This window comes from Fusarium mangiferae (assembly GCF_900044065.1).
Source record: "Fusarium mangiferae strain MRC7560 genome assembly, contig: FMAN_scaffold012, whole genome shotgun sequence".
Lineage (NCBI taxonomy): Eukaryota > Fungi > Ascomycota > Sordariomycetes > Hypocreales > Nectriaceae > Fusarium > Fusarium mangiferae.
This window is the reverse complement of record NW_024573932.1, coordinates 1,270,871-1,287,944: the sequence shown is the minus strand read 5'-3', so window position 1 is coordinate 1,287,944 and position 17,074 is coordinate 1,270,871. Positions and strand designations below refer to the sequence as shown.

The following is a 17,074-nucleotide window of genomic DNA, read 5'->3' as shown; positions in this document are numbered from 1 at the left end:
AAAAGAGTCACTCCTTTCATCGGGATGACGTGCTGGTAGACCCACTATTATTCGGAGCGAAAATTGTCTGGGCTGAGAGAAAAGAGATTAGGATCCGGCGATTTCGGCTCTGAATTGCTTCGCCAAGAAGAGTGCACAGACGATGCGTACGTGGACTAGTCTGGGCAAAATATTGTTAATGGGCTCTGTATTAGTGGATAGGTCGAATTATATAGATGAAGAACCGCTGGTCTTGGATATTAAAAATACGGCCTTTTTTTTTACTTCTGACAATTGCAATGGTAGAGAACATATCCTTAATAATAAACGTCAAAGAGAGAAAAGATGCCAAGGTGCACTGCCTCGACGCCTTCTATTGACAAAACAATACCAAGAATCGCGTATTGCCAAGCCGGCACTTGGCTTCCCATGCCGAGATCACTTTTTCTAGGCATTAGAGACCGCTTATTCGGCCAAGAAGGAGTTTCAAGAAGACTTTATGGGTTTGTAAACAAGCTTTTTGTGTGGCCCTCTCATCGCATTTATGAGTTCGTTAGCAGATTTGTCAAAGAATGTTGCATTTCAGCAAGTTAGCGATGTTCCGTAGCTTAACTGAATGGGAAAACAGCGAAGTTCAACTTTCCCTCAACTTGAGATATAATGGCGCTCCATGAGGCCCCTCGGAGTACAATTGATCACTCTATTTCGATCACAGCCGTAGAGTATCAATTTTTGTTGTCTTGAGTATCTACCTACCCTGCACGACTGCTGTGGCGTTTTTGTTGTCCAACAACACCTGTTACAGTATCTAACTGTACCAAGTGATAACGTAAATGAATCATAGGAATCGAATCTGGAATTGCTATATTGTCCTTGCAAGTTTCAAAAGACTACTGGCTAATTTCCATAACGAAGAAATTCATTGTCTGACGTCTCGTACGAGCAAGCCACATGTGGCGCAAAATTAAGCACAAGTGTTTTATGCAGGCAAAATTTAGAGGTGGATTTTCTTCTTCTGCACACCAATTCACAGCTCTCTCATCATGTCAAACCCTGCAAACTCACAACCCGATAGCTTGATACAAGCAGAAAAATGCAAAGAATACTGGGAGACTGTTGCTTCTGATAGTAACGGAATGCTTGGCGGCGTTCTGGCTGTCATGCCCTCCGTTTCCCGCATTGATCTCCAAGGATCACGCACGTTTTTGGCGAGGCTAGGAATTGGCATCAAGAGCGGTAGACAAAGAGTGCCACGAGTTCTTGAGGGTGGAGCAGGGTGAGTATTGGACTGGGATGTCTGAGGATAAAATTGCTGACAGGGAACTGTGTAGAATTGGCAGGATAACAGAAGGACTGCTTCTCAAGCTGGCGGATCAAGTTGACGTCGTCGAGCCCGTGGCCAAATTCACAGAAACTCTACGCAGCAAGCCTGGCGTCGGAGAAATACACAATGTTGGTCTTGAGAAATGGGAACCCACCGAGGGAGCTGTGTACGACCTGATCTGGATCCAGTGGTGCATAGGGCATCTCAACGACGAGGAGCTGGTGCAGTTCCTTGAAAAGTGCAAAACTGTGCTACAAAAAGAACATGGCCTCATTGTATTCAAGGAGAATTTGAGCACATGGGGCCAGGACAAGTTTGATGAGCTTGACGGTAGCGTTACAAGGTAAGGTTCTTCCTGCCAGCTTTCTGCGGTTTGGGGACTGACGAATGAATAGAGAGGATGAAAAATTCCTGCAACTTTTTGACAGGGCAGGGATGAAGCTGGTGAGATCTGATGAACAACGCGGGTTCCCGATTGTAAACAAGCGGCAGCTACTTCCATTGAAGATGTATGCACTACAATTAAAGAGTTAAGTAAATATTTAAAGGGTCTTTTCCTCCCTTACAATATGTATACAGGATTATAAACTATTTTCTTAATTAATTGTTTAACTATTTTAGAACTCTGTTTGTAGATACCTTAATATTTGTTTGCAATGTGGAGTACGGAGTACAAGCGTCTAATTACCCAACCATCAACCGATGCTGGGTTGCATGGAAAAACACGGCGGATATAGAGCACTCATGATTGGACACTTGGAAAAAGACGCCCAGCCATTCATCATATGACTATTATTAGGTATTCAAATCCCCAGAACTGGACGTTTCACCATCATTTATAACCCCTCACACTTCAACTTCTGGTATCTTGTTTTATAACGTTGAGCTTAGATTCGCACATCAACAAATGTCATTTGTGCTGCTTCAGATTATTCATTTAAGACGACACACGCCCCCTGCCCATGGTTAATTCCTAGAAGGCTAGCGAAAGCATGCAAGACCCCCAAAATATCAGAGACGAAAGCAGTGGGCTTACGTCAAGGCCGAGTCAGAATAACCCAGAAGTCTCGGACATAAGTCTGCTATGGCAAGGAGCTATTGATCGATATAAGGCGATCACGGGTAAAGAGGTGGATTTAGAACGCGCTACTAATGTGCAGCAAGTTCTTGAAGCAATAGAGGATAAGGAAGAAAAGTTTAAATGGCGTCGCCATGATGGCTCCAAGATTGACAAGTTTAGGACGCTTGTCAAAGAGGCACTGGCCCCTATTCAATTGATCGGGGACATTGTAGTGAACGCAACAAAAACGGTAAGACATCTTGTTACCTACCATATATAGCGTTGCTAATTGCGATGCTAGGTGTATCCGGCAACGGAGGCCATATTTGCCGCTATGCGGTATCTTATAAGTGTGAGTGGCATGGGATCCTTGACCATTTTATTTCTAATCACTTTTTAGGTCTCAAAAAGCGTTTCTGCAGACTACGACAAACTCGAAAACTTCTTTGAAGATTTGCGATCATATTTGACGCGTCTAAGCGTGTTAGAGCATAAGATTCCTGCAATTGCGGAACTCCGAGCAGCACTTACCGAAGTTCTGGTATCGACTCTAGTTCTGTGCGCTATCTGTACGAGATACCTGAAGACAAAACGCATTGGTGAGTTGCTTCTCTCTTCTCCACGTCTATTTCTACATCAGCAAGCCTGCCTGAGTCTATATCGCTGTGAAGCAGCTTAGAAGTATGTATCTCTTTGCTTATGAATTTGGCAGTCAAGGCACTTAAAGCTCTTCTATCCGGAGAGGACTCTGAGCTGAAGGAGGCTTACGAAAACCTCCGTAAGGCTGTTGAACGAGAGAGAGGAGTTGTCGAGTATTGCATTCTACTGGGAGTGGAACAGGGCAAGTTTCATGCTCGAGCGGCTGCTACTGGCATAAATGAGAACTTGGCTCTGACGGAGCGTGTTGAACACAAGCTGGAGTACTTGACGGAGAGGTCAAACAGAATGAACGGATATTTGGACTGTGAGCATTCGGCAGTGGTTTCAGGTCCCAAGCTAATCGAAGTTTCCAGCCCACGAAGCAGTTGTTGAGCGGGAGAACCTTATCAAATGGCTTTCGAGTCTTGACTTTTGTGACAAACAGCGCAATCTTTTCTCAAAGCACCATGGCGATACTGGAAAATGGTTACTTGACTCCGATGAATTCCAAAACTGGTTCTCTGAGAGTGATGAGAAAAGCGCTATGCTATGGTGTGCAGGAAATCGTATGAGGACCCATTTTTGAGCTTGAGATTGCCAGTGATGCTAATTCCCTTAACAGCTGGCTCTGGAAAGTCGGTCATGATGTCAGTATCTCATTCATCGATATGAATGCAGGAAGACGGTTGTCTTACATACTCTCATAGGTCCACCGTCATCAACTACCTCGAAGAAAGCACAAAGAAGGACGAAGTTGCAATAGCCTACGTTTACTGCGATTATAAGGACAAGCGCACTCTTTCGGAGACCAACATTTGGGCCAGCGTCATTAGGCAGATGGTAGAAGCGTGTAGTCAGCTACCGCCCGACATTATTAGTTTTCGAGACAAGTATCTCGAAAAGAGAGCACTACCGAGCGACGAAGAGCGTATGTCACTTATCAGGTCTTTGTCCAAACGTTTCCGGAAGACGTTTATTCTCATTGATGCGCTGGTAACGCTGTCTTCTCTATTCTTATTCAAACCAGCATTGACCTGAATATCTAGGATGAATGCCCTGAAGAAAACAGAGACGCGTTCCTTCAATTGGCCAGGGATGTGGAAGCCTCTGCACATCTGCTGATAACCTCTCGAATGAACCTGGACCTCACCGAAAGTTTTAACAATCTCACACAAATCACCATCGCAGCTCGGTCTTCAGATGTAGAGACATATCTCGATGCCAAGATGAAAGCAAACTCAAGAATGCGCTCATTCTTGGCCAGAGATAAAGCTCTCAGGAATGATATTATCAATAATCTGGTCAAAAAGACTGATGGGATGTTAGTCGGATTCCCCTGACTGCTGTTCTTAATCACTGACAGCTATCTACAGGTTCCTTCTGGCCCACCTACAGATCGAATATTTATGCGGTCGCTCTAATCTCAGACAAGTTCGGTCATCGCTGAATTCTCTGGTTGGCAAACTAGAAGAGTTTTATGACGCGGCTTGGCAGAGGATAGAGAACCTTGAGGAGGGCGATAGTCTATTGGCTAAGAAGGCACTTTCATACGTATTCTATGCCAAGAGACCACTGACTTCGGAGGAACTTTTCCATGCGTTGAGTGTTGAACCCGGAGACCCAGAGCTTGATGACTTGGCGTTTACTGAAAGGCATATTCTTCTGTCCGTCACGGCTGGCCTGCTCCAAATCGGCGACAACACGGACGACGCGAGACTCATCCACCTAACTCTCCATGAATACTTTTCGAAGCGTCAAGGTCGATTCTTGGAACCGGAAACCCAACTCGCAAGAACTTGCCTGACCTATTTGTCTTTCGATGTCTTCAGTACCGGCCCTTGCGAAGCTGAACAAGAACTGGATAAACGAATGAGTGATTATGCTCTCCTCGGCTACGCCTCTCACCATTGGGGGGACCACTTCGCGGCTGACCAAGATGGTGATGATGTCGGGGAGATCATGGTTTTCCTAGAAGATGAGAAAAGGTTGGCTTCTTCAATGCAAGCTATGTGCATCCCCCGACATCGCACCGCTGGTTGGCATGAAGCCTTCCCAAAAGAATTTACGTCGCTTCATGCAGCTGCATATTGGGGCTTATATAATGTTCTTGAGCCAGCTCTTGAGACTGGAGTTAGCATTGATCACCAAGATAGCCACGGCATGTCTGCACTTCATCTAGCCTCACGCCGTGGTTTTGCAAAAATGGTGCAAGCCTTTCTCCTCCGAGGCGCCGACACAGATTTGATGAACGAGCGAGGTGAAACTGCCATGCTTTGGGCCGCCAGGAATGGCCACGGTGAGGTGATGGAACTCCTTATCGCGAACGGTGCCGATTCGACGATTGAGGATAACGAATGTTGGACGGCTCTTCACTGGGCTGTGATTAATAGGCACGACAACATGGTTTTGATGCTCCTTGATCAGTATGCTCAAGTCGTGTCAGACAACTCGCAGACAAACAAAGCGCTGATCTTGGCTGCTGAAGCGGGGAGTGTCGGGACCGTGGATCTTCTTCTGCGTCTAGGTGCCGAAATAGATGCCGTCGATGAGCAAGAAAGTCCTGCGCTGCATTGGGCTGTCCCTGGAGGTCATGAGCAAGCGGCCTCGGTTCTTTTGAAGAATGGTGCGAATCCTAACTCACGAGATTGCTTTGAGAACACGCCGTTGCATTGGGCGATCCCATACGAGGGAATCACACGCCTGCTTCTTAGTAACGGAGCAGATTCGAACTGCGTGAACGACACCAATCAGTCACCTTTGCATTGGAGTGCCCAAGCTGGATTCCCCAATTCAACAAGTGCCTTACTCGAATATGGAGGAGACCCCGATGCACCAGATTCTCACGGTGTCACCCCTTTACATATGGCAGTGATGCAGGGCCACGGACCTATAGTGGCTCAACTCTTACATGCTGGGGCCGATGCCAATGCTCAAGATGATGATGAGTGGACCCCACTACATGCTGCCGTGGTAAGAGGTCACGACAACTTGATCGAGTTACTGGCGAGCCGAGTGGATAATGCACCGGAGATCTTGGATAAGCTTCGGTCAGAACTATCAGGCCAGGACCGCCGCAACATACTCGAAGAAATGGCCTCAAACAAATCACATGGAAGCATAGTTGTGACGGGTCTTCGTACAGCCGTTAACAGCGGGTACAAGGAGAGAATCGTCTCGTTGATAGAAAGCGGCGCCGACATTGACGCTCAGGATCCGATTGGTGAAAGTACTGCCCTCACACAGGCAGCCGAACAAGGACGCGCCGATCTTGCTAGTCTTCTCCTGGAGAGCGGAGCAAATCCCAACCAGCGAGAAAAGCATGGTAAAACAGCTCTCCAAATCGCAGCCCGCAATGGACACGCCGATGTTGTCGCCGCCCTAGTAGCTGGAGGCGCTGATATAGACGCTAGAGTACACGGATGGACTCCTGTGCTCTTAGCAGCAAAAAATGAGAGGTTTAAGGCTCTGGAATATCTTATCAGGAAGGGGGCAGATGTCAACTCGGTCGACTATTGTGGACGGACAGCTTTACATTGGGTTGCGAAGAATGGTTGTATGGCTTCGACTCACTTGTTGTTGGAAATGGGGGCTGATGCCAAGAAAAAGGATCATCTGGGAAAGACACCATATGATTGGGCTATGGAAGAACAGCACGGGTTTGTTGCTAGTATGCTTCAGCCCTCGGAGGGTTGAGGTATATGGCCAACTGAGGACTATATTATCGTGCTGAGCAATTCTGATAGGAATTAGCTAGTTAACAGTAGCCGTAGGCGAATATGAGCCTCTGGCCACATGTATTAATGATCAAACCATTCACCTTTTAATTGTTGGTATACCAACCTTGACCAGCAGTTTACACATACCATGCCGGGCAAGGTCAAGTCGACAGATCCACCAAGGTTGGGATATGTACAATACGCTTTGCTATGTCTTTCTCTTCTATGTCAGTATGAAATATGCTAGAAACTGCGATTTTATGTGAAATTGTGGAACAAGAGAAATCATTTTCAATCATTAAACTGGCCACAAACCTAAGCCTCCGGCTTTTGGCCATACACAACATGTCTAAGTAGTCAGTACTTATTCTTCACAAGCCTGAGGATCACTTACATAGGCCACCAAGCGTGAATGCGTCTATCCTTCATATCAGTCCTAACCTTTGCCAAAAACACCTCTACCTCTTCAGGACTCCACCCCAGCCCTTTCGTAAAGAGCACCATAGAAAGACCCGACAGCTCACCCGCAATATTATGATTACACCAAAACCCTAAATCGTCAGCTCAACTCTCCCCCAGTGACAAAAAAAACATACCAAGTTCCTTGTAATAAGGATCAGCGGGCCATTTATTAGAAGGCCACTTGTACACCACCTCGGTAACATTCACAAACCCTGCATCTATCATCTGCTGCTTATAAAATTTCGCACTCTCCGCCGTGCGACCGAATTTGTTCGTCGCTTCGATCATGAGACTGGACCACTGCTCGATGTAGGAATCCTTTTTGAGAGTGTCGTCGTCGCATTGTGCGGGGAATGTTATGTCTTGACATTCAACCCAGCCGCCGGGACTCAGCGCGTTAAAGGATTGGGCGAAGAATTTGGGAAAGTCGCCGATTGAGCCGGTCATCATGCGGGCGAAGACGAAGTCGAAGTTGTAGGAGAAGGTCCATTCGTCTTCGAGGTCGTCGACTTGGAATTGGAGATTTGTGGGGAGGCTGTGTTTATCAGTGAGAATGAGCTGGACTTTGAAGATTGTACGCGTACAAATTTGGTTGGATGGGGCTGAGATCGATGCCGATGACCTAGAATGTTAGTATTGATGTGAAACGTGAGATGAGGTGTTGTACTTCAGTTTCGGGATGGGCGTCGGCAAAGTCAATCGCCCAGACGCCAGTACCGGTTCCTGCATCAAGAACGCGGCTCAAATGCTTGATATCTCCAATCGGGCTGAGAAAAAGCTTTCCGCCAAGAGTGAGCGTGAACAAATGATGTTGCAGATCTACCCCAATCAGTTCATGCTCATAATACCCGTGTAACTCACTCACCTAAACGTTCTTGCTCAGACTGAAGAGTTACGTTAGTGATGAATTGGCAGACATGTGGCTTCATACCGAGTCATTCGGGAGTACATAATTGACTATGATAATTAGTATGATGCTTCACCTGAGCGAGGGCCACGTACTGGACTCTCTGAAAGCGTGGTATGTTCGTCCGTTCTCGGTGCGATAGGCCATGATGCTCGAATTGATTGACGCTGTACTGCTCGCAGCATCATCCTGCAAACATCAGCTCACGCCACAAACAGTCCTGAATATTCCCTACCCCTATCGCTGAATCGTTGTCAGGAAAGTCCTGCTCACTCTAAATCTCGTTAATTCAATTGAACCACCCCTCAAAAGTCTCAATCGCGAACCTCGGCTTGCAGCGCGCTCTCATCAGTCGTGGGCGCATGTCTCTCTGCTTCTGTCACGGAAGTGGTCACGGTGGTCTTGAAATCCCTAGCATCATCGCCCGCCTGCTTTTCAGCCTCTGTATCGGTCGTCATGTTTCCACTATGTTGTGCGCGGCAAGTTGCAATTCGGTATAGAGACGTATGTTAATGGTGAACGAAAAATATCGCGATTAGCCCCTCATCTGAATAAACAAGATAACGTACCGAGCCGCGCCTCGTTAATGAAATAAAACGTCGCGGGCGCAGAGCCAGTAAACACAACTGACGTGGCTTGTGGCTGGCATGTTACAAGTCACTTTCTCGACTGACTGCGGTTTATTTCTCCTTCAGGGCAATGGTACACCTTGATCGTCGGATCATCGACCCTAAAACGATGCCCTCTCTCCGATTCCAGCGATCAAGTTCCCGGTTCCGCGGTCGATGGCGTGTAAACTAGCACGATAGAGGGTGGGTTTAGTGGTCTAGAAGGTCTAGCGCTGAGTTTAGTGTGCAGTAGAGGGGCTGGAACACAAGAGAGCTTCGTTTGCATTCGCTGTCTTGCCGAGGGGATGGATGCAATTGGATGTAATGCACGACCATATGCTAGTGAAAGGAAGGGAACATTAATGATCCCCTTGAGCCTGTAGAATTGTTTCTTTTTGTAAAGCCAAGTCCCCACGGGTTCGGCCCGCTGGTCCCTGATCCAAACTGTTCGCGCGAACCAACAGCTTCAACGCTTAGCGATATAAGCACCGGTAATTGTTGAAGATTGTTCTTGGCAGCGCCATCATGGCTGCAGATTCTTTTCTGGGCCATATGCGCGAAATGGCTGGTGATGTTCGTCCATCGATCGCAATCGCAGGGCTGCTTCTGGTCTTCCTGACACTCTGGTCCGCCCTCTCAACATGGCGACAGTACAACCGCCTGCGCGAATTTAAAGGCCCTCGCCTAGCAGCCCTCTCAAAATGGTGGTTGATCAAGAAAGTCGGTGGTGGAAGAGCATACCTCGACTTTTGGGAGGTCACAAAACAATACGGTACACTTATCCAGTGATCGCATCTGTCGCAAACTAACAATCTTAACAGGCTCAATCGCTCGAGTCGGACCCAACGATCTTCTCACCGACGACCCAGAATTAATGCGCCATATCCTGAATGTACGAACCGAATATCGCCGATCAGATTGGTACGACGGCATGCGCTTCGATCCCGGCAACAACAACATTCTCTCGTGGCGCGACGAGGACGAGCATTTCAAGCTGCGCTCCAAGATGTCAGCTGGCTACGGCGGTCGCGAAGTAGAGAATCTCGAACCCAAGATCGACAGGAACATACTCTCCTTCATGGACTTGTTGGGAAAATACGCCGATGAGAAAAAACCCGTTGATTTTGGTCGGCGCGCGCAGTTTTTCACTCTAGATGTCATCTCGGACCTGGCGTTTGGTGAACCATTTGGATTTTTGGAGACGGATTCGGATGTGTACAAGTATATCCAGATCACGGAGGAGACGCTGCCAGCTGTCATGGTGACAACGGTGATTCCGTGGCTGGTCAAGGTCTTGAGTTCGCCGCTGTTCAAAAGCCTTTTGCCGTCGGAGAAGGATAGGCTTGGGTTTGGAAAGTTGATGGGGTGAGTATGATGATGTTTAATTGACTTGGGTGAAAGTGCTGACGGATTGAAGAATTGCGAAACAGGTCACGGCTGAGCGATTTGGACCGGATAAAAAGGTTCAGAAAGACATGCTTGGGTCTTTTGTCGCTCATGGCCTCACACAGAAAGAAGCAGAGTCGGAGATTCTGTTGCAGATGTAAGTGCTTCGAGTCAATTGGTGTCTTGGCTAATGATGGCAGTGTCGCGGGCTCGGATACAACAGCTACAGCCATTCGCTCAACCATGCTTCATATCATCACCAATCCCCTCGTATACTCCACCCTCCGCTCCGAAATCTCAAAAACCCACTTCTCAGAACCCATAATCCCTGACTCAATCGGCCGTGATCTTCCCTATCTCCAAGCCGTCATAAAAGAAGGCCTGCGCATATTCCCTCCCGTCGCAGGTCTTATGTCCAAACAAGTCCCTCCCCAAGGCGACACCTGGAAAGGGAAATTCATACCCGGCGGTACTAAAATCGGATACTGCGCGTGGGGAATATTCCGCCGTGAGGATATCTGGGGTTCTGACGCTGGAGAGTTTCGGCCGGAGAGATGGCTAGAGAGCAAGGGTGAGAAGTTGAGGGAGATGGAGAGTGCGCTGGAGTTGATCTTTAGTTATGGAAGATGGCAGTGTTTGGGAAGACCGGTTGCTTTGATGGAACTGAACAAGGTCTATGTTGAGGTAAGTATTCTGATGATGAGGGAGGGATGAGGCTAACTTTGTGTAGTTGCTGAGACGGTTTGACTTTACGATTTGTGATCCTACCAAGCCTTGGACTGTGTTTAATTGTGGTATTTTCTCACAGTCTGAGCTTATGGTTCGCGTTCACCGCAGGGAATGAAATCAAGGACCATCTGAACAAGGCCACCGAGATTTGCACTATGAAGGAGTAGTGATCAAGACAAGTGCGCTATCAAGTAATATTCCAAATAGTAATTATATGATACAAAGAAACAAGAAATTCGATCCTCAGCACTGCTTCTCACTCTTTCTTCTCCTTCTCTCCCTTCTTGTTCTTCGGGACTCTAACAAGCCAGTACAACGCCAAAGCCGCAAACACATTAAAGATGATATAAACCCACATCAACCCAAAATTCCTCCACCGCTCATCATAGTGCGACTGAACCCGCGCCAAAAACACATTACTGTCCCCGATAGTACAATACGTGCATGTACTATTACTGCTCTCATCCACAAGATACCCCCCCGCGCTCTTGATATATGCCTGCATGTACTCCCCGCACGTTTTCCCCTCTGGCGGCGGGAAAACGACATATTCGTTCTGCGCACAGACAGCTTCTGTATTCGCCACAGCGGTAGATAAGATGGCTGATATCAGGTATGTAAACGGACTGACGCGATACATCCAGATCCAGAACTTGGGGAAACTATCCGGTGGCGCGAGAACACCGCAGAAGATGAGACACATCATGAAAAGCAGGTTAGCGATGTTTCCTCCTGTTTCAGCTGAACTGCAACCCGCGATTATGAAATCGGTGAAGGTGCACGTGAAGAGCATGAAGACCAGGAAGAGAAGAAACATCAGGGCGCCGCGCTCAGCTACGGCGTCGGTGGGTTCGGCATTGCGGTAGAGACCGATGGGGTAGTACCAGCAGAAGTACATAATCGCAGCCATGAGGGTGTTCCATGGGATTTCGACGATGATCTGACTTAGGATGAAGACCTGCCAACTGTACGTCTTGGAGGGTCGTTCTCTGACTTCGTACAGATCTCGTTGGATGACAAAATGCGGCATCTAAACAGTCAGTCTTATTCGTGCCAGGCCAGATTTGAGGGAGTTTGGCTTACCTGTTGCTGCGTGAGCTGTCCAAAGACAGTCAATACCTGGAAAATCGCAAACATCTGATTCTGCAGCCCGAGCGCCGTGTTAGGCGCCTGATAAAACGAAAAGCCAATGAACAAGGCCACGAGCGTACACAACGCCGTCTTGGAGTAAATATACGAAGGCGTTCTCCAATACTGCTCGAAGACTCGCGTGGTCACGTACTTCAACTGCGTCGTAAACGTAGCGGCAAACTCATCGTACAAATGCGGATCTTCATCCTGACTCTTCTCAACCCTATGATGAGACAGTTCCTGTAAGTGTTTCTGAACCTCAGCAAACTCGGAAGAATCTCTCCAGATCTGTGGCCAGTCGATATCCGTCTCGGAGCCTGGCGCTGCGCCGATTACTTCGAGCATCCATTCTGCGGGGTTTGCTTCAGGGGGACATGGCTCTGCGCCGTGAGATTCGAAATATTGAGTCATTGTGCGGGAATGGTCGCCGACGTCTCCGAAGTACACCGTTTTCCCTCCGCTCGCTAAGAAGAGTAGACGATCGAAACGTTGGAAGAGCATGGCTGATGGTTGGTGGATAGTGCAGAGGATAGCTTGTCCGCTACGAGCCAGCTTTTCCAGCAAGTCCAGAATAGCCCATGAAGTCTGTGAATCCAATCCCGAGGTAGGTTCATCAACAAATAACAAAACAGGCGGTTTTGCAGCGAGTTCAACACCGATCGTCAAGCGTTTCCGCTGTTCCACATTTAAGCCCTCGCCCAAAACACCAACGACTGCTTCGGAATAGTCCTGCATGTCTAGCATTTTGATGACTTCATCAACGTAGGCGATCTTCTGTTTCACCGGTATGTGTTTCGGCTGCCGCATTATGGCGGAGAAGTTGAGGGCTTCGCGGACTGTGGTTGTGGATAGGTGTAGGTCTTGTTGCTGGACGTAGCCTGTTTTGCGCTGGAAGGAGGCGTCGCGGAGTTTGTCGTCGACGAGGATGTCGCCGTGTATGACGCCCATGCTTGTGCGATCCGCGAGACAGTCGAGGAGCGTTGTTTTGCCGGCTCCTGAGACGCCCTGGGCTCGTTAGTATGGAAAGAAATGAGTTGGACGAGGGGCTTACCATTAGAGCTGTCATTGTACCAGGCTTGACCCATCCGGCTACGTTATCAAGAATGCGCCTGTTTTCACTCTTGATCTTGATATCGTAGCACACGTTGTTCCAGTGAAAGACACTCGTTGACTTGAAGTTCGACGGCTGTCCTTCTCCATAGCCTTCTTTCTCCGTGATGGCCGCGCGACCCGCTGGACTAGACTCAGCATCAACTCTATTCCTCGCAAGTCTGTGTCCTCGACGGAAAACAAGGACTTCTCCCTTTGACTTCTTTGCGCTGACAGTTTCGGCAAAGAACATGTAAGTCGCAAGGAAAAGAAGCGTAAAGGCAATGACGATCCCAACGTTTCGCCACTTGTGCGCATGGTAGTATGAGAAAGATAGGTTGATATACCTATCCCCTGAAACCATAGGTTCGCCCTGCACAGCCCCGACAGTCGAGCAAACGCGGTTCTCAGGCGCTGCATCCGGATATGTAGGGATAAACAAGTTGCACTCAAACTTGCGGTTATGAAACTCATTCACCATAAGCGACTCAAACGCATACGCAAGCGGATTGACATAGTTGATCCATCGGCACCAACCGAGCATATAGTCAATCTGGATAACGAAGCCTGTAAAGGTGACCAATGCGAGGATGAGCAGAGCAGCTGGGACCATAGCTTGCGAGAGTGTTCGAGACGCAGAAGCAATCGTTCTGAAAATCATGGACATGCAGAGCGTGACGAGGAATGTGATGAAAAGGAAGAAGAAAAAGGGCCCGGGCTCTCGGCGGAGGTTGGTCATGAAGTACAGTGTGAGGTTGTACGTGAAGGCGTTGAGGATCTTGTAGGGCATGTCGCAGAGCATTGAGGCCACCGCTTCAGACGAGGGATGATACAGGGCGTAGCGATCGTGCTTCTCAACGATGGGTCGTTGGGCATACAACGTAAGAATCTAACTTGTTAGCTAACGCTCGGAACAAGATAAAGATTGATGAGCGTACCTCAAGAGCACTAGAGAATGCATTAGACAGACATGCCAAAAACAACAGAGCCCCCCTCTGGAAAAAGCTAGAAGTCGTCTGGTTGATATTATAAAACACACTCCCCACAATCAGCGCCATGATGAAATTCCCAAACAACTGCGTCAGCGTTATAGTCGGATCCGTAACCAAGCGCTTAAAGCCCCGCCAGACACAGAGCTTTGTCTGCTGCCAGTAGCTCAGCGTATACGGGCTCTTCTTGCGCTGGTTCTTAGCCTGCGCCGCGCGTCGATTCGCCCTAAACTCTTCTGCTTCAGGTCCATTTATCGGAAAGTCGCGTTTGTACTCTTCGATTTCTCGTTGGAGGAGGGTGTTGGCTTGGGAGGCTTTCCACGCTGCTGCGAATTCATCTGGTGTTCTCGGTGCGCGATCTTCAAACCCCTTTCGTATGATTCGCTCTTGCGGACTTGTCATCGAGGTCAGGAAATCAGGCACCGTCTGTCGTGCAGGACACTCGAACCCCAGATCTTCAAAGTATCGCTTCGCCATTTTCGTCCCGCCAAAGAAGATCTGCCTTCCCTCATACAACACAAGAACCTTGTCAAAGATATCATAAGCAGCCTGTGGAGCTTGATATATCGAGACCATAGCCGCCGTATCAGACATCTGCGTCTGCAGCCTCAACGTCTTACAAAACTCGACCGCATTCGCTGAATCAAGACCTCTTGTGCTATTATCCCAGCACTGCAGAGGTGCGCCGCTGAGGGATGCTTCGGCGATGGTGACGCGTTTGCGCTCGCCGCCGGACACGCCGCGGACGTACTCGTTTCCGACTTTTGTGTTCACCGTGTGGCTTATGCCGAACATGGCCATGACCACGTCGCGGGAGTGCGAGATGAAGGTCTCGCGGTCGATGTCGCCGGGGATGGAGCGTGGGGCGCGGGCGTGGGCGGCGAAGTCGAGGGTGTCGCCGACCGTGAGGTGGGGGAAGTGCACGTCTACTTCTGCGGTGTAGATTGCTTCTCCGCGATGGCGGGTGTGCATCTCATGGGCCGTTATGCCTGGTGATGTTCAGCCAGTCCAGAATCTGAAGAGCTTGGTGACTTACCCCTGTAGTTGAAGTATGCATCATCGTTGATGTAGATACCACTCGTCTCGCCGGAAATTGTCTTGAGATATGTTGAACAGCCAGATCCAGGCGGCCCTAATACCACGAGCATCTCGCCGTTCTTGACAACTCCATCAAAGTCTCGAATGATATCGATCCTCGTTTTTCCATACCCCATCAGCTGCCGTGGGAGTGAAGCGACGTCAAGCCAGATATTAGCCACGTTCTTCTGATAATCCGTGGGTTGGCCATATCCAAACACATTGAGGCTCTGATAACAAACACCAGCCTTCCGATTAGTAAAGCCAGTCTCACTGTTCAATTTCGAAATGGCCTTTGCCCACGCCAAAGCTCTGAACTTGTCACTTCTGGGGTTCAAGGGGCTGTTTTCATCGGCTGTGAAGGGATTGCCGCTGATAGCAGACATTTGACTCTGGTTGGTATACTGGCGTGCCAAGTCGCGGACTATACTGTGTCTGCGCTCGAGCTCCGAGTCTTCTTCATCTTCTGTGGTGGATTTGGCTGGTGTTTCGTCCTTGGAAGCCACGTGGTCTTGAGAATAATTGGTAGGAGTTGTGTCTGAACTTGGATTCACGGGTGTATGAGGCTCATGGGTTGAAGTAGTAGTCTGATTATTTGCTGTCACATTTGGTCCTAGTCCCGGTAGTGGTGCTGGTTGGACGGAGGTACCGCCCATATAAGTTGATGCCATGATCGATTTGTTTGAACTGTGTGTCTTCTGGAGTGCTATGAGGTATTTTGATCACTGACTTCTCAATAGAGACAGTATAAGTTGAGAGTTTTGAGCTTCAGAAATCTAGAGATTGAGTACAAGCGACTGGCATGCGAGTGGACTCATAATGATCTGATCTCCAATGCTGCAGCCTCTCATATCAAAAGAATTTCTAATACGACAAACTGAGACGAACTGCTGGGAATAAAGCTTCAGTATCGTGATAATGAACACATAAACCGCACAGTCCTTTTAAGTCGGCCAAGCGGACTCTTGACAGATTGCGTCTTCCGAGTCGCATGTTGACCAGAATTATCCGCATCTCCAGGTTCCAATATCCTGGTATGTCAGCCCCTGGCCTCGGGATGAGTCTCGAGCCCGACTGCCCGAGTGTGGCACCCCATTTTCCGCCATGGATTTGTTGCATGATCTGCTACCCAATCGTCTTTACCCTAGTCCTCTAGGGTTAGAGTTTGGGCTATATGCTTTTAAAGTCGACATCTACATCTCATGAGATGAGAGTTGAAATATTGTAAGAAAGATAATTGTCGTAAATTCCATACGAAAATGTCGAGTCCTGCTTCGCATCGGGATGAGTCTACGGACTTGAGCCCTACAGTTACAAACACATCGATGGACTCGGAACCAAAGAAGGCGGGCAAGAGAGTGCTGTCATGTGTGCTCTGCCAACAGAGGAAAAAGAAATGCGATCGGAAGAGTCCATGTTCGAACTGCATAAGGGTAAACCACTCTAACAGGTTCCAACAGTCCTGATACTGACTGCTCAATAGCTCAAAACAGTCTGCACTCCAAGTTCACCAGCGCCGCCAAGGAAGCGCAGGCGTCCGAATCAAGATCTTCTGGAAAGGCTTGCGAGATGTGAAGAACTTCTCAGGCATTGCACTTGCATAAGACTTCCAACGCCAGAGCATAGTCCGCCAAACCAACGCGAGCAGTCGCCCTTGAGTTTGCATGAAGGCGAGGATTTGAAAAGGAAGAGAAGCAGAGAGCCGTCGCCTACTGGAGCAGATTGACGAATACCTGGAGTCATTCTCTTCGCGAATCAATTTTCTACGAAAAAACGGATGGCCGGACGGTTCGCTGTTTGACATTGAAGTCTTCCTGGTATGAAGATTCACATTTTCTGAGACCAGTTCTTTTGCAATTGGGCTTTGTCTTTATGGGCGTTGAGGTCTTTCTTAGGGGATGGACCTTTTGGCAGACATTGATGGACGACCCGCCTGCATTTGTGACGATACCCAATTCTCTTTTTCAATGTTTGAGTT

At 48.4% G+C, this 17,074-nt stretch overlaps 6 protein-coding genes across 6 annotated transcripts; 4 read left to right on the top strand and 2 right to left on the bottom strand.

Annotated features, from left to right (window-relative positions):
* Positions 1-1,022: 1,022 nt before the first annotated feature.
* Positions 1,023-1,837, top strand: FMAN_08176 (uncharacterized protein; the record flags this gene model as incomplete). Its single annotated transcript, XM_041821620.1, has 3 exons — positions 1,023-1,255; positions 1,311-1,646; positions 1,699-1,837. 3 exons carry the CDS (start codon positions 1,023-1,025, stop codon positions 1,835-1,837), a joined length of 708 nt encoding a protein of 235 aa, XP_041687382.1.
* A 458-nt stretch (positions 1,838-2,295) lies between these two features.
* On the top strand, positions 2,296-6,695 carry FMAN_08175 (uncharacterized protein; the record flags this gene model as incomplete). The annotated part of the gene is made up of 9 exons (XM_041821619.1): positions 2,296-2,613; positions 2,665-2,715; positions 2,764-2,962; positions 3,043-3,327; positions 3,377-3,568; positions 3,625-3,649; positions 3,710-3,995; positions 4,049-4,323; positions 4,376-6,695. The coding sequence occupies 9 exons, from the start codon at positions 2,296-2,298 to the stop codon at positions 6,693-6,695; spliced, it is 3,951 nt and encodes a 1,316-aa protein (XP_041687381.1).
* A 338-nt stretch (positions 6,696-7,033) lies between these two features.
* FMAN_08174 (uncharacterized protein) lies at positions 7,034-8,545 on the bottom strand (the record flags this gene model as incomplete). Its single annotated transcript, XM_041821618.1, has 10 exons — positions 7,034-7,067; positions 7,113-7,269; positions 7,315-7,715; positions 7,765-7,802; positions 7,848-7,999; positions 8,046-8,064; positions 8,112-8,137; positions 8,183-8,276; positions 8,323-8,361; positions 8,414-8,545. The coding sequence occupies 10 exons, from the start codon at positions 8,543-8,545 to the stop codon at positions 7,034-7,036; spliced, it is 1,092 nt and encodes a 363-aa protein (XP_041687380.1).
* Positions 8,546-9,220: 675 nt separating this feature from the next.
* On the top strand, positions 9,221-10,925 carry FMAN_08173 (uncharacterized protein; the record flags this gene model as incomplete). Its single annotated transcript, XM_041821617.1, has 5 exons — positions 9,221-9,467; positions 9,517-10,060; positions 10,113-10,238; positions 10,282-10,765; positions 10,812-10,925. 5 exons carry the CDS (start codon positions 9,221-9,223, stop codon positions 10,923-10,925), a joined length of 1,515 nt encoding a protein of 504 aa, XP_041687379.1.
* Positions 10,926-11,066: 141 nt separating this feature from the next.
* Positions 11,067-15,767, bottom strand: FMAN_08172 (putative ABC1 transport protein; the record flags this gene model as incomplete). Its single annotated transcript, XM_041821616.1, has 5 exons — positions 11,067-11,840; positions 11,894-12,946; positions 12,993-13,919; positions 13,969-15,008; positions 15,056-15,767. The coding sequence occupies 5 exons, from the start codon at positions 15,765-15,767 to the stop codon at positions 11,067-11,069; spliced, it is 4,506 nt and encodes a 1,501-aa protein (XP_041687378.1).
* Positions 15,768-16,355: 588 nt separating this feature from the next.
* FMAN_08171 (uncharacterized protein) lies at positions 16,356-16,822 on the top strand (the record flags this gene model as incomplete). Its single annotated transcript, XM_041821615.1, has 2 exons — positions 16,356-16,529; positions 16,580-16,822. 2 exons carry the CDS (start codon positions 16,356-16,358, stop codon positions 16,820-16,822), a joined length of 417 nt encoding a protein of 138 aa, XP_041687377.1.
* Between the last annotated feature and the right edge of the window lie 252 nt (positions 16,823-17,074).